General features: G+C 34.2%; 1 protein-coding gene across 1 annotated transcript in view; it reads left to right on the plus strand.

The window, feature by feature from the left end:
* The window catches only part of LOC110022780 (protein REDUCED WALL ACETYLATION 3-like), a 26445-nt gene extending 11178 nt beyond the window's left edge, over positions 1-15267 (plus strand). Inside the window, exons 6-16 of the mRNA XM_020721887.1 lie at positions 2650-2808; positions 11942-12091; positions 12193-12448; positions 12780-12901; positions 12991-13077; positions 13165-13253; positions 13332-13394; positions 13502-13558; positions 14315-14411; positions 14494-14652; positions 14995-15267. Of these exons, the coding sequence (XP_020577546.1) occupies positions 2650-2808; positions 11942-12091; positions 12193-12448; positions 12780-12901; positions 12991-13077; positions 13165-13253; positions 13332-13394; positions 13502-13558; positions 14315-14411; positions 14494-14652; positions 14995-15000 (1245 nt within the window). The 3' untranslated portion in view covers positions 15001-15267. The remainder of the gene's footprint in view (positions 1-2649; positions 2809-11941; positions 12092-12192; positions 12449-12779; positions 12902-12990; positions 13078-13164; positions 13254-13331; positions 13395-13501; positions 13559-14314; positions 14412-14493; positions 14653-14994) is intronic.
* Positions 15268-15315: the final 48 nt, after the last annotated feature.

The following is a 15315-nucleotide window of genomic DNA, read 5'->3' on the forward strand; positions in this document are numbered from 1 at the left end:
TTGATTTATCATCTATATATATATATAATGGATTTTAGGACTTTTTTTTAATACCCACATATCTCAAGTTTTGTTCAGACTTTTTGATTTAAATATTTTGGTGGTGGCATAATTTGTTTTGATGATCTTGGGAACGTCATTACGAATTCCCCAAAAACCCAAAATGAATTAACTTGAAAGCTAAAGTCATGTGATTGTTGTGCATTATTTTAAGTCTTCTTGTGCATTAATGTTGCTGTCGGACAAGTCTAGCAAATCGATTAATGTTGGCTGTTTCAAGTCGAAAGCATAACAAAAATGGTTGTATGTAAGTTACTCGTACAATGAGAAACTCATGATTCTACACATTCAACATATTCCATAAAAAATGAGTGAAATATGTTAAGAATGACTTTTTCAAAATTTTGTTTTATGTTAAGAAGACCTAAGACCGCTTTATGATTTTTAAGGATGGGTGATCCATGAATTAAGTGATAAAATGTCACTTAAAATTAGTGAAGTGAATATTACTTCATAAAAGAAGATGAGAGAACCACTGCAGTTATCTTTTTTAAGGTAATGATAAGTAGGTAATATTTCACCTCATTTTTAACAAAAAGATTAGAACTAGTAAACTTAAAGAAAACGTCGTGTCATTTGGATTTAATTTCCCTTGTGCGATGAAATTACAACAAAATTTTTAATGATAAAAAGAAATTATTATGTTCATTAGATGAGAGGAGTAGCACCTAATGATGTCATGATAAAGTAAAGTAGATGTAAAACCCCTTGAAAAGTAGAATGTAGTTGAACTGTTGAACATTGAGATGTATTTTTGTATATTGGTTGGAATTTGATAAGAATTCCAAAGTTAAGCATGCTTGTGCGGGAGCACTGTTATGATAAGTGATCTCCTAGAATGTTACACTAATGAAACAAACCCAGGAGGTTATTTAGCCAATATAGACAATATCTCGATGAGTGAGAGCTTGAGTTATTACAAATGATATAAGAGAATTACACCAACCTGAACATGGAAACTAAGGATTTGTTTGGGGCAACTGCTGCTGTTTGAAGAAATAGCTGTGAAGCCGCTGTAGAAGAAATTGCTTTTCAAAAAGCTGTGGTGGCTATTATAAATTTATTTTATTTTTGAAAAGGTAGATCGCAATCATCTTACAACCACTACACTTTAACAACTCAGATTGAAAAAAAAAACAATTTTTTACCATAGAAATTTTTAAACAGTAGCAAGAAAACAGTTCCTCGTACAGAACTGTGGTGACAGTCTGAAAAGTAAAGCAGACATAAAGCCGTTCCAAATAGACCCTAAGGGCCTAATTGGGATCACTTTTTGTTTTTATTTATTTATTTATTGTCTGGTTTATTTTTGTTTGTTTTTTATTTGCTGTTTTTAAAAAATTGGTTTGATAATATTATGATTTATATGTTTTTAAAAACAAAAATATATAAAACATGTTTGATTTTGTATTTTTTATTTTTTCAAAGAAAAAACTTATACTTTATATAAAACGGTTGAATCCATGTGTGCTCTAGTATTAAGCTCTGCTGCCTATGATGTATACGACTTGTTCTACCTAACACGAAACGTTGTTTGCGGGCGCGAGCCAGGCTAGCGACAGGAGGGGGCAAGGGTTGGAGGGGAGGGGGGGGAAGCTATTTTGGTGTTTTAAAAATCGGCAAAAGTATGCCTTTTTGTTTTTAGTATTTAAAAAATAGAAGTGTTCTCTCAAAAAATAAAAAACTGATAGACATTATTTTTATGTTTACTTTCTATTATTGTTTTCAAAAAATAAAAACAAAAAAAAAAAATTTGATCCCAAACAACGCCTTAAAGGTCATGCAAAACAATGTGCTACATCATAGGATGCACCTCTTGAATTTGTATGAGTTATCTCTTGAATCCTATGTACCTGGTGGATGATTCTATCTTAGGAAAACTGACATAGAGGTTAGTTATTTAAGTGGGGGATATTGTGAAACCCCTCAAATAAAATGAAGCCAAACTCTTAAATATCGGTGCATCTTTTGGTGTGAAGTTGGAATTTCATGAGAATCTTCATAGTTAAGTATGCTTGTGCTGGTGAGAATCCTAGAAAGTTGCACTAATGGGACAAAACCGTGAGCCCATTAGGTTAAATTGGATAATATCTTGATGGGTGAGAGTTTGGTCTATTGCAATAGATTTTTACAGGTATATGCATGAGAAGTTACACTAATAAGATAGATGCTAGAATTAATGTGTAAAGAAACTATCAGAAGAAGTTGCTAAATTACTTTCTTATATTAGAGTTTAAATCTCCTGCAGCATTCAAAATGGATGAATGAAGAAGGAGAATTCATAAATCCAACTCCTCGTGGTTGCGAATTAAGACAAAGCTAATGTTGATGATTATGATGAGCTTGTCAAAAAGCATTTTAATTATTGTCTTTTCTTCATTGTTACCTTTTGATTATTTTCTAACAAAAAAAATTTATGGAATGATATTAAGCTTGTAGATTATTTTAACTGCATATGAATACTTCATTGTCACCTTTTGATTATTTTCTTGAAAAAGAATTTATGGAATGATATTTAAGCTTGTAGATTATTTTAACTGCATGTGAATGCTTACATCTGTTTTTTATGTCTGCTTTTGATTTTTCCAGAGTTATAGCCGTGACCTATTTGTCTTTCTCTACCTTCTTCTCATCGTAGCATCTGCCATTACTTCTTTAAAAAAACACATAGACAAGTCAGCATTCTCAGGAAAGTCTATTCTTTACTTGAACCGGCATCAAACTGAAGAGTGGAAGGGATGGATGCAGGTTGGTACCTAAGTTTTTTTTTTTTGCTCTATTTTCTTATGAGCATTTGTTACCTATTGTTACCTACAAATGTTTGTTTCTTTTTACCTCATTCAAATGCGAAAATTATTTGAAACATTTATTTACTCCATACATTTACATGTTCTCACACTGATTTTTAGTTTCAGTTCATACTGCAAGTACGGGCCTTGAAACATGGGCATAAGGTTGTAACTCCCGAGTGGCGATCCTTAGAATGCTTTACGATAGTAGCATATTATCGTTGCGTACATTTTATCTATAAGCAACGAAGTATTTTTCACGCCTTTTTTTGGATAGTTATATTGCAATGAAATTGGTAAAATACCTTCTTAAAATGAAACGTTGTTAACTGCACTTTACTTTTTACATGAACCCAATTGGAGTCCCGTAGCATGTCTGAAGATGCAGGAGTTTTCCATGATGGGGAATTGACGATGTTTTTTATGTGCTGGGATTGGCATAGTTTGTGACTTTTTGGGCCAACATCAAGAGATTGAGATTTCGAGTTCACTGGGGTATTTGAAGTTAGGCACCCCAGTGGTCTGTTTTACTTGCTTTCTTAACTTCTCTGCCACATTTTAATCTAGGGACTAACCCAATTTCGATATACTTATGTACCTAACACCCAAATTTTATTTTTAACATTTATGCCACTCAAATCATTTATATCACATCAAAATTATCATTATTTTAACTTTTAAAAAGTGGAATACACCTTTTCCTGCTTGGTTAAGGTGGTATGTATTTAAAAATTGAAGTTTAGGTGTTAGATATGTAAATACATAGGAATTGAGTGGTTATGTATGTAAATCTTCCTTTATTCTGATATGAACATGACATACATAGCATGGGCTGTAGTTCTCATTAATGTCTGGTTTGCTTTTATCTATTAAGGTTTGCAAGCTTGATTGTGCAGGTATACTGTTACTTGGCAGTGTTATCAGCTATCATATTTTGTGTTTTTCGTATGGTAGCTTGCAGTTTGAAATTTACTGCAGTGCTGCCTCTAAAAATTAATGAATTTCGGATAGGGTTGGTATTACTTCTTGATAGTTAGTACTTCTTTATTCGGTAGCTAATCGTGGGCAGTTAAAATGGTTATGACAAAGAAATGTCTCTAACGTACTATATGATAACATAATATCATAGAAGTTAAAAAAGATCTTTGTTAGACTATTAATGCCATTTATTGGGGTTTTGAGATGAAGAGTTCAGTTGTAGTGATGTTCTCATAGGGATATGTTTGGTGAGCGAATCCAAGAAGCATCATCCGTTGTAAGAGTTTATTTAGGAGAAAAAGTCTTTTTTTTTATTTTACTCATTTAAGTTGCATGTGTCCCTTATTAATTCTTGTCCAGTTTTAGGTGCTTTATTTCTTGGTCTTCATTTATGTTGGCTTGAGTTTTCCTAGATGAGAAGAGGTTGTTTGGACCGTGGAATAGACATTACTCTAATGTGAGATGAGATTATTTATTTTTATCATGCGCTTTTTTATTCTTACTAAGTTTAGTGATTTTATTGTTCATACAGAAGTGCATTGTTAGAAGTGTTGATTTTAATTGTATTGCTCTAATTTAAACTTGAAGATTATAGGAAATTCCAGCTGATTATTAAACTAGTGTCCAATGGCTTAGCCTTGGCAATATTTTGATTGGTTTTCCATCACAGGACTTGTGCCTGAAACTTTGGCTCACTCAACTTAAAAGTTTTTCTTGGATTGACATAACAATGAACATATGCAATGCATGTGCATAAATCATAAAGTATCAAGTGACACTGAACTAGAGCAACTAGTCAGTGTGGGAATGTTAGAAAAGGGTTAGGAGGTTTTTGTAGGATGAGAAATAGAAGAGTAATCATCAAAATCTGCTGTTGGACAGAAAATTGGAGCTGTTAGGCTGCTGTCTGACCAGAAAACAGCTAGGCAAACGAGGAAACAATGAGGTATGGATGAGGGGTTCCACCACTTGCTCTCTTCTATATACAAATTCACCACTTGAAGAAAAATCAACTATAGCTTGCCAAACAGAAAACAGGGAGAAAAGTCTCCAAATAACATCAACCAAGTATAAATCCTTCAAAACAGGAAATATAACATATAAATAGTCTCATAATAAAAAAATAAACCTAATTAGATTTTTAATAATATAGAAAAATGGGACCCACATGTCTGGCAGCAATTCCGGAGTGTGAAAGTCCCGCTACAGGACTACTAGGACTGAATCCAACCTGGTTCCCGTGGTGTAAAATATTCCTGTTCTGTGTCATCAAGCAACCGTTTCTGTGGTTTGGCATGATTACCATGCCCGTTAAAAAGCAGAGCCCTCATCCACTCCAGACTTACAGCCTAAACAAAGTGCCAGACCCATATTTCATCAACTGATCAGCTTGGAAAGGCAGGGAACTTTTAATGACTATCAACATTTGATTTATCATCTATTGAACTTGGTAGACTTGAAAAATGATGATGACAGTTATGAATTATTTGTGAAATTCTGAAGTAGAAGCTATCAAAATGTGGACAGTAAGTAAAGCTTCAATTTTTCTTGTGTTAGCTTCCCCAAGGTGACTATTTGACCATCATTCATGCTTTAGTAATAGTTTAATGGAGCAAGGGTTAATCAAGTAAAAGAAATCTTATGTGGCCCCCTTTTAGGTACTTGTAGAAGTATATAATTGTTTCTCTTCTCACATCTTTCACTTTTCATGGTAATATTGAATGGCTAGATTGATAAGTTACCGTAAATGTTAGTATTTCAAATTTATGGTGACTGGTAAACATGTGTTAAAATAATTTTCTGTCCTTCAAATTGGATGATTTTCTCTCTCACTCACTCTTTGTTGAATTTACTTGGGCGAAAACTTAATTCTTCTAGTATTCACACAAATAGGGTATATATATATAGAGACACCGATCCCTCCTTATTTGCAAACTTTTTTTTCTTATTTGCAAACTTACCAAACATATCTCATCTAAATTAAGAAAAGAAATAATTCTGAATAAAAAAATAGGAAAGTCATAAAATAGGAAGGGAATAAATCAATTAAAGGTTTCTTAGGATATCCCAATCAAATCCTCCATGCTTTGGAGGTGGTGGCCAGTCCACATGAGAGAGGTAAAAACGGAAATGACCAAATCTTCTTATATTTCCACTCCCTCTCAAGTTGGGTCGTAGAAAGTGCTTAAAGAAAGAATTTTTGTGTGTCAGAATGTAGCTTAGCTGTAAAACTCTCCCATTGACCTTTTTAAAGATGAGGTGTCCATCAACTTCAATATGTTTGGTCTTGTTATAATGCACATAATTTATGACAATATTGATAGCTTCTTGAATGCCACAAAACATCTGTATAGACCTATTGGAAGAAAATCATAATTCCCTTAACAATTTCCAACTTTAGATCCCTTCACATATCTCGAAGGCAAGCTCCCTATACTCTTATGTTGCACTTCTTCTCGAAACAACTTATTTTTTACTTTTCCATGTAACCAGATTCTCCTATACATATGAGCAATAACCTGTGGTGGACCTTCTGTTTGTGAGTTCTTCTGCCTAACTAGCATCAATGTAGACTTCCACTTCTCTGTTTCTGGTTTTCTCAAAAAATTAAACTATAACTAGGAGTCTTCTTGAGAAATCTCAAAATCTCGTAAACCATCTCCAAATGCTCTTCATTTTGGCAAAATGTGTAAGATCGCAATATTGGCAAAGTATGAAATATATGGCCTAGTATGTGACAAATATGTGAGTTTTCCTATCAATCTTTAGTATTCTTCCTTATCTACATATATATTTTCTTCTTTCTTGTTGGACTGTTTGTTGGGTTCCATCGGACTATCAACAAGTTTGCATCCAATCATCTTTGTTTTATTTAACAGATCTAGGATGTATTTTCTCTGTGATATAAAAATCCCATTCTTAGATCTTGCTACCTCTACACCTAGAAAATATCTCATATTTCCTATGTCTTTGATTTCAAACTTAGTGTCTAGCACTTCTTTGATTTTAAATATTTTATGTTTATCATCACCGGTAAGAATCATATCACCTACACATATGATTAGTGCAACAATGTTATCTCCCTGATTGTATTTTATGAGTAATATGCAGCATAATTTTGACAATATCCCTTGGATTCATAGTTTTTGCAAATCTTTCAAACCACGCCCTTGGTGATTATTTAAGGCCATAGAGCGACTTTCTGAGGTTGCATACTATTCATTTATTGGAATCACTCTCAAATCCTGATGGAATCTCCATGTACGTTTCTTCTTCCAGCTTTTCATTCATGAAGACATTTTTTATGCCAAGTTGATGCAATTATCATTCCTTGTTAACTACTACTAAAAGAAAACTCTGATAGTATTTAGTTTAGCAACTGGTGCAAATGTCTTCTGATATCAATCCCATAAGCTTGTGTGAAACCTTTAGCAACAAATTTGGCTTTAAATCTTTCAAAACTTCCAACAACTTTGTATTTTTTGTTGAACACCTAATTGCATCCAATTAGCCTTATCCTGAGAGAGTTTAGTAAGAGTGCATGTGTCATTATATATTTAAATGCTCAAATTTCTTCTTCCATTGCTTTTATTCATTCTTAATTTTCAATAGCTTCATGAATGGATTTAAGAAATCAATGTTAGTATATATGCTTTATAGGTTGAGGATAGACATCCATAAACTACATACTTTTGAATTGGGTGACTGGTACAACCTTCCTTGTCATCAGCACCAGAAGAGGAAGTGGATAACTCACGAGTACTATACTCCTCACTCAAAATTTCAAGTACATGTTGACTCGGTTTTGGATAGAGCAATTTTGTCTTTGCAAATTGTTTTCCACCTACTCAAAGATTTTTCTTTCTCCTTGTGTACACGAAATTCTTTGTTGTGGACTTCTGGTTTGGTTGGTTGGATATCCTCAGCAAGAGTAAGGGAGTCAGGTGAAAAAGAGTTGGTAGGTTTATTGTGTAGATGTCATCAATTGCATCCCAAAATTGATGTTCATTTGACCTTTTCTCCTGAACATCAGATTTGGGATAGTATGATTGATTTTCAAAAATGTGGAGTTGTATTTTCTGATAATAGAAGAGTAACACTTATACCTCTTTTTGTTGGAGGCATACAAAAAAAATACACTTGACAGATCTAGGGTCAAGTTTGGTGTGGGTTGGGGAATGAATGTGAACAAAATATACATACCCAAAGATTTTAAATGATATAGTAGGAGAGAGTTTTGATGTGTGGATGGGTAACCATCAAAACATGAATTGGTGTTTTGAAGTTAAGTACCCAACTAAGTATTGGATTGATAAGGCATGTAACAGTACGAATTACTTCAAGTAAATGGATGTTCTTTCCCTCTTCTATCTTATTTTATTGTAGAGTGTCAATATATGAACTCACATGGATGATTTCATTTTTTGAGAGAAAAGACTCAAAGTTTGAATTGAAATATTCTTTTTCATTATCAATTTTGAGGATTTGAATTTTAAATTAAAATTGAGTTTGAATCATGTCATGAAAGATTTGTAAGAGTTGGATTTTTCCAGATCTTTGCTTCATTAGGAATACCCATGTAGTTCTAGTCCGATCGTCAATAAATGAAACAAGTCATCAGCCCCACTTATGGTTTTTGCATTTGAAAGTCCTTAAATAACACTGTGATTAATGGGAAAAAAAAGGTGTGAGAGTTTATACTAAGTGATGTGATAATTATTTCTAATGTGTTTGACAAGTGAACAATTCTCATATTAATAAAAATTAGGTTTTTGATTAAGAAAAAATTGTGGATACAACGTAGCAATATAATTAAAAGTAGGATGATCCAAAAGATAATACCATAGCATGACATTTTTTTCAACTGATATAGACTCAACATACTTAAAAATTTGAGGGGCATATAACAGTGGGATTGGTTGTGTTTAGAAAGATTTTTCGTGAGCAAATATAAGTTTTGATGCATTTCAACACTGCCATTCACCTTTCCCTAGTCGACCACCTAAAATTAACAAGTGTTTACAAGGAATTTAGTTATAGATTTCATATCATGAGTAAGTTTATTGATTGAAATCAAATTGCATTCTAATTGTCAAACATATAAAACAGATGAAAGAGTAATATCCTAAGAGAGCTACACATCCCCTTTCTTTGTAATTGTTAAGTGGGATTCATCTGCATGTCTTACTTATCTAGATGTAAAAACATGATAGTTTACTAGAGTAATGATTTCTTCTTCGGTCATATGATCAAAGGCTCCTAAATCTGTAATTCATGTTCTGAATCTTCCATTTTTGACAAGATGGGAGAATGATATATTACCTTAGTGTGTCATGAGGTTGGTGTGTTGCTCTAAATTATCTTCAAAGAGTTTCTTTTGTACTTAAAGTTATTCCTTTGTGAATGGTTCCTTCGATCCTTCAGATGCAACAGCAGCATGCCTTTTTCTCTTGATCCCTCCTTACCTACCCAAGTTTTCAGTCGGCTAGCTTTCCATGGAGTTTCCAATATATGTCTTTGATATGCACAGTCTTCTTGCAATAGTCACATGTGAGACGGTTCTTCTTGACCTTTGAGTTATGGGAAGAATTATGAGTGTACAAATCTAAACTTTCAATGCTTGGTGAACCCCCATTTCCAGTCAGCATCAGCTTCTTCCCGCTTTATTCTCTTCTAACTTTAGCAAAGGTTTCATGAGGAGATGGAAGAGGCTTGGCTCCCATGATCATCCCTCTCACCTCATCCACTTCCAGAGTTAGTTCTACTAGGAATTTGATTGTCCTCTTCTTCTCGATGATAGATTTAAATGTCACGACATCTTGTGGATATTTCCACACATGTTTCAAAACATATCCAACTGTTGCCAATATATTGACAGAGTGTTGAATTTTTGTGTGATGCTTAGCTCTCCTTGACGAAGAAAGTGTTCTCGATGTTGGAATATGTTCCTAGCAAAAAATTTTCTCTCACTTTAGTGGTCATTTAGTTCACTAGCCAAGACAACCTTATGGCATTTGACTCTTTCATGTGCAATGGTTGGAATTAGTGATATCAGGAATTGTGTCCTCTTTCGTGAGATGTTCCTCTTTCACTTTACGACAAATGCACATAAACACGGATTGAGACCATTGAAGGAAGTTATGACCATTGAGTTTATGATTTGTGATAAAGTTAGAGTTCAGATGTCGCTTGCACTGAATTCTTGGTCTCTGATTCAGAACTAATCTCCAGAGTAGAACTTGACGTCATGAATGCTCTGCGTATTTAGGGGTGCTGTTTTCAGGAAAAGAATGGATGAATGCTGCTGTTGTTGCCGCTTCTGTTTGTTTTGTTGCCTTGGCGGCGGCGGCGGCGGCGGCGGCGGCTGCTGCTGCTGTCCCGTGGTTGTTGATGCTTTCCGGTGGCAGTTGTTGGTGCTGGTAGGCAGGAAGATAGATGCCAAGATGGATTCCGGTGAAGGAGGGGCCTGCGGTAGGGAATTTCGGTTGCAGGGAAGAGATCTGGAGGCAAGGGAATATAGAGGAGAGCCTCTTGCAGAGAAATTCTTACTGTTATTGTTGTTGTTGTTGTTTGCTGCTGTCTGGTGGCTGTTGCTGCTTCTTGCTGCTGCCGTTGCTAGTAGGCAAGTAGATAGATACCAAGATTGATTTCGGTGAAGTAGGGTCTTCAACATGGAATTTCGGTTGCAGGGAAGGGATCTGGAGGCAAAGGAATACAGAGAAGGGCCTGCTGAAGGGATATTTAAGCAGCATGGAGGAGTTTTGGTGGAGGGCCTGCAACTAGTAAATTCCAGTGACAGGGATGACTTCCGGTGGCTCAGGAAACCAGAGGAGGGCCAAAAAGTGAGCCTGTGATATGCAGGAAAAGATTCCGGAGAGGGCCTGCAAACTGCAGATGAGCGCCGGCTGCAGCGAAGAGCAGATTTTTGGCAGCCTGCAGGGGTTCCGGCGGTTGTTGGTCCAGTGAGTGCTTGCAACCTGCGAAAAGAGTGTCAGCTGCAGGGAAGAGGACTGGCTGCAGGAAAGAGGAGCTTTCCTGCACCTTGCAGGGGTTCCAGCGGCTGTTGGAGGAGTTCAAGCTAGGGTTTTGGCTCTGCTACCCTATTAAATTTACTTGGGAAGGAAACTTGCTACTTTCATTATTCACACAAATATGACACATATATATGGGGAAATCAATTCCTCCTTATTTGTAGACTTTCCAAACATAGGAAAGGAAATACCAAATAAAAAATAGGAAATACATAAAATAGGAAGGGAATGAACCAATCAAAGGTTTCATAAAATATCCTAATGAAATTCTCCAAGATCTGGAGAGCTAGAGGTAAATATGGAAAGGAGCAAATCATCTCAGATCCACACACACACACACCCTCTCTCTCTCTTTCTCAACTTGGGTTAATTATATGGTTAGAAAGAATGGTTGTACTAGAAAAGTACCAAGTGAATATTATGTATTTATAAGTTGATTAAACGGCTAGAAATACTAATGGTAGTGACATGAAACCAAATGGCTTTATAAGTTTTGTTATAAAGGCATATCCCTGCTTGTCTCCCATTTGTTTTTCTCTACCTAAAAATCGTCTTATTTCCTTCAATGCTTTTCTAAATGTATAAAGTGAAGGAGAAAGAAAGGATTTCAACAATGTTCCTTGCGGTATTTTGTTTTCGATAATGTGTGGTAACAAAAGAGGATCACCTAACTAAATGAAAAGAACTTGGAAGGTTGATAAATATTTAATGGAAAAAAATAGCAGAAATAATTAACCATTTCATTTTGATGCTTGGACGGGCTGAGCATGAACCTACTTAATATTTTACCTGTGATTATTCATTTTGCTATTTCTCTCAAGAAATTTAGGAAGTCAAATTTTAAATTAATTTGTTCAGTTTACACAGTACCTTAGTTGGGATGAGAAAATATAACCAACATCCCAAATGGTTATCAATGGGTGCCCTACCAAGACTATGAATTGTTCTTAGAAGAAAATGAAATTATCCTTATTTTTGACATGATCATCGGTAACATTCATAATTCCTTAATTTTGCAATCAAATGTCCTCATGCGTCAGAATAATTCCAATCATTGATATCACTTTTTCCAATCTTTACAAGGTTTTATTTTTGATGTACCACTATTTTGCGGCCACGGAGATGTACAATGCAATACGTGTGTTCATTGCTGCTTATGTCTGGATGACTGGGTTTGGGAACTTCTCATACTATTATATAAGGAAGGACTTCAGCCTAGCTCGTTTTGCTCAGGTACCTATGGTTTTTATACTATCATATTTTAATATTTATGTTCTCGAAATTACTTTGTTTAACTGTAGTTATTGTCGTCAATTTTAATGTATGAAATGCAGATGATGTGGCGTTTAAATTTCTTTGTGATATTTTGTTGCCTCGTCCTCAACAATGATTACATGTTATATTACATCTGTCCAATGCACACGCTGTTCACACTCATGGTATACCTGACACTTGGTATCTTCAACAAATACAATGAGATTGGGTCAGTGATGGCTGTCAAAATCATCTCCTGTTTTTTGGTGGTGTTCTTGATATGGGAAGTTCCTGGAGTTTTTGATGTTTTTTGGAGCCCTTTCACCTTCTTCTTAGGTTAGTTTGTCAATCCTACAATGAGTAAATTGCCAAAATAATCCCCCAAGTATTTGCCTGGGTTCATTTGTCTCATAGTCTATAGAAGTGCCAAATTAGTCTCTAGACTGTTTTAATATGGGACTATTTCAGTACTCATTAAAGAGTCATCGCTTTAGCTTTCACTAAAAAGTCTGGGGACTAAATTGACACTTCTACATTTTGGGATTAAAATTAATCTCTATGAAGAGTCAAGGTGGATTTTTGACATGTTCCTAGTTCTGCAATGCCCTCTTTTGCTGTTAATAATCTTGGCGAGCTAAGGTTTACTTTTGCTTATTATTGGTTGCAGGGTACAAAGATCCAGAACCTTCCAAAGCAAACCTCCCTCTTTTGCATGAGTGGCACTTCAGATCCGGACTCGATCGCTACATCTGGATCATAGGAATGATATATGCATACTACCATCCAAGTGTGAGTTTCTGGAGCATAATATTTACTATATTGAGGTTTCTCATTGTAAAGTAAGCTTTTATTTAGTTATTTAATCCCCTTCATAACAGGTTGAGAGATGGATGGAAAAGATTGAAGAAGCTGAAGCCAAGCTCAGGTTTTCAATTAAAGCATGTATAGTTGCAGTTAGTTTGGTGGTAAGCCCCCATAATTCACTTTTAGTAAAGATCGTTTCTAAATATTTTTACAATGCAGTGCGTGTCTCACGAGTCCTATTTTTCTAGGTTGGTTTTTTGTGGTACGAGTACATCTACAAATTAGATAAAGTTAGTTACAATAAGTATCATCCTTATACATCTTGGATTCCCATCACGTAAGTGCCAAGTTTATTCAAGAAAAATATCCCTTTGTTAAATTTCCAGCTAATACTAATTTTTTTAATGCTTTTTAGTGTCTATATTTGCTTGCGAAATGCCACACAGCAATTGCGAAGTTATTCCTTGACCCTCTTTGCGTAAGTCAGCTTCTGGAATTTTGTTTTTATTTTTCCTTGAGTTTTCATTTTTTATCAGTTTGTTATCATCCTCATTTCATTATTATTATTATTATTTTCTGACATAGGTGGCTTGGCAAGATCACGCTGGAGACATACATCTCCCAGATACATATTTGGCTTCGGTGAGTGGGGACTAAAGATTTTTTAATTTTTTTTTTATTCATTTCATATAAACTTAATCAAATTGCTCCTCATGAGGAAAACCAAATAGTTGGGTATATTTGATTTAACATGTTGGTTTTGGTTAAATAAGCGGCCATTCTGGATCACTTTTAATTTATGTTTTTTTTTTAATTTATTTTATTTATATCTTATTTGAAATAAAATTGTCCGATAGTTAGAACATGTTGTTTTAAAAAATGTTTAGTTGCTTTAAATAGAAATATTAGTTGCTTTAAGAAGCACCCAAACTAAATTTTAAAATAAAATAAAAAATATACTAACAAACATGCTTTTAAAATAAAACAAAAACAAATAAAATAAAATAAAAAATAAAAGTGTTCCGAAACAAATCCTAAACTTAGAGATTATGGTGGATATTTTTGAAATAGTTTAATTACTGAGAAGAGAAGATTTGTTTATATAGAAAGAATCAAGGAAATATAGAGAAGATCATCCAAATGAATGGCTAAAAAAATTGAGGCAAGGGCTAGGAGAAAATAAGCACCAAACTTTAAAAGAGAATTAATTCCTTGATGATAAGTCAAAGGAAAGCTTTTGCTTTATTCCATTATTAATCATTTGAATTACAGTTGAAGGCCCTCTATGTATAATAATAGCTATAAATTTCTGTACTTCATAATCTTACAAATCATAATCCCATCCAAAATGATGACCAACTATTTTATCCTTTCATTATTTCTCCTTTCGAATTCCAGGTCAAGCAAACCAAATGGTCAACCCAAGTGGCTGCTTTCTTTTATTCCAAATTACCCACTGCTCAATTTCATGCTGACCACCACAATCTATCTATTTGTGAGTTACTAATCGAGACTGCAAAAAAATTTGAAAATGTTAGCTAAAGCTTCATACATATTTAACACACATTTATTGGCAGATATCGTATAGAGTCTTTGAGCTTACGAACACGTTAAAGAATGCTTTCCTTCCAACAAAGGACAACAAGCGCCTGCTGCAAAATTTTATTGCAGGGTCAGCTATCTGCATATGCTTGTATTTTTTCTCATTCGCTCTGCTCCTTATACCTACACCCACGGTATGTTTGCTCAATTAGCTGCAGTTTTTTTCTTAACTATTTTATTGTTATTATAATTTTGTTGATAAAATCATTAAAATGGTCTCCTGATTCTTTGAAAGAGCCATTTTAGCCTTGATGTCTATAACAGTGTTAATTTAGTCCATAGATTTTCTTAATAATGGCTGAAATGGTCTTCAGACTTTCTAAAGTTTGGCTATTTTAGCCCCGGTAAAAAAAGTTGAGGGATTAATTTAATATTTTTATAAACTCTGACTAAAATAACCTCATGAAAGTAATCAAGAGATCAGTTTGACACATTATTATTATTTTGTTCTTATTGACTGCTAATTTTATTTTCAGGCATAAACACTGAAATCCAAAATATTTGGAAAGAACTTTTCTTTTGGTACAAGGCATATGATTCCAGTTGATAAACTTGAGGGTGTGTGATTTGGCTGATTCTATAATCTTATCAGGAAAAACTTGAGAGATTTGTGTCAATCAATTTACCATTTTTGTGGAAGTATGGAAATGATGTCTTTTGGGAATGAGATGCCAGGTGCTATGGGTAGGGCTTTTTTATTTGGATGTAAATCATTTTTTTTTCTTCTTTTAATTCTTAAGAATGGTATCCTAGCATTATTATTATTATTATTATATATATATATATATATATATATA

Source organism: Phalaenopsis equestris, unplaced genomic scaffold (genome assembly GCF_001263595.1).
Source record: "Phalaenopsis equestris unplaced genomic scaffold, ASM126359v1 Scaffold000202, whole genome shotgun sequence".
Lineage (NCBI taxonomy): Eukaryota > Viridiplantae > Streptophyta > Magnoliopsida > Asparagales > Orchidaceae > Phalaenopsis > Phalaenopsis equestris.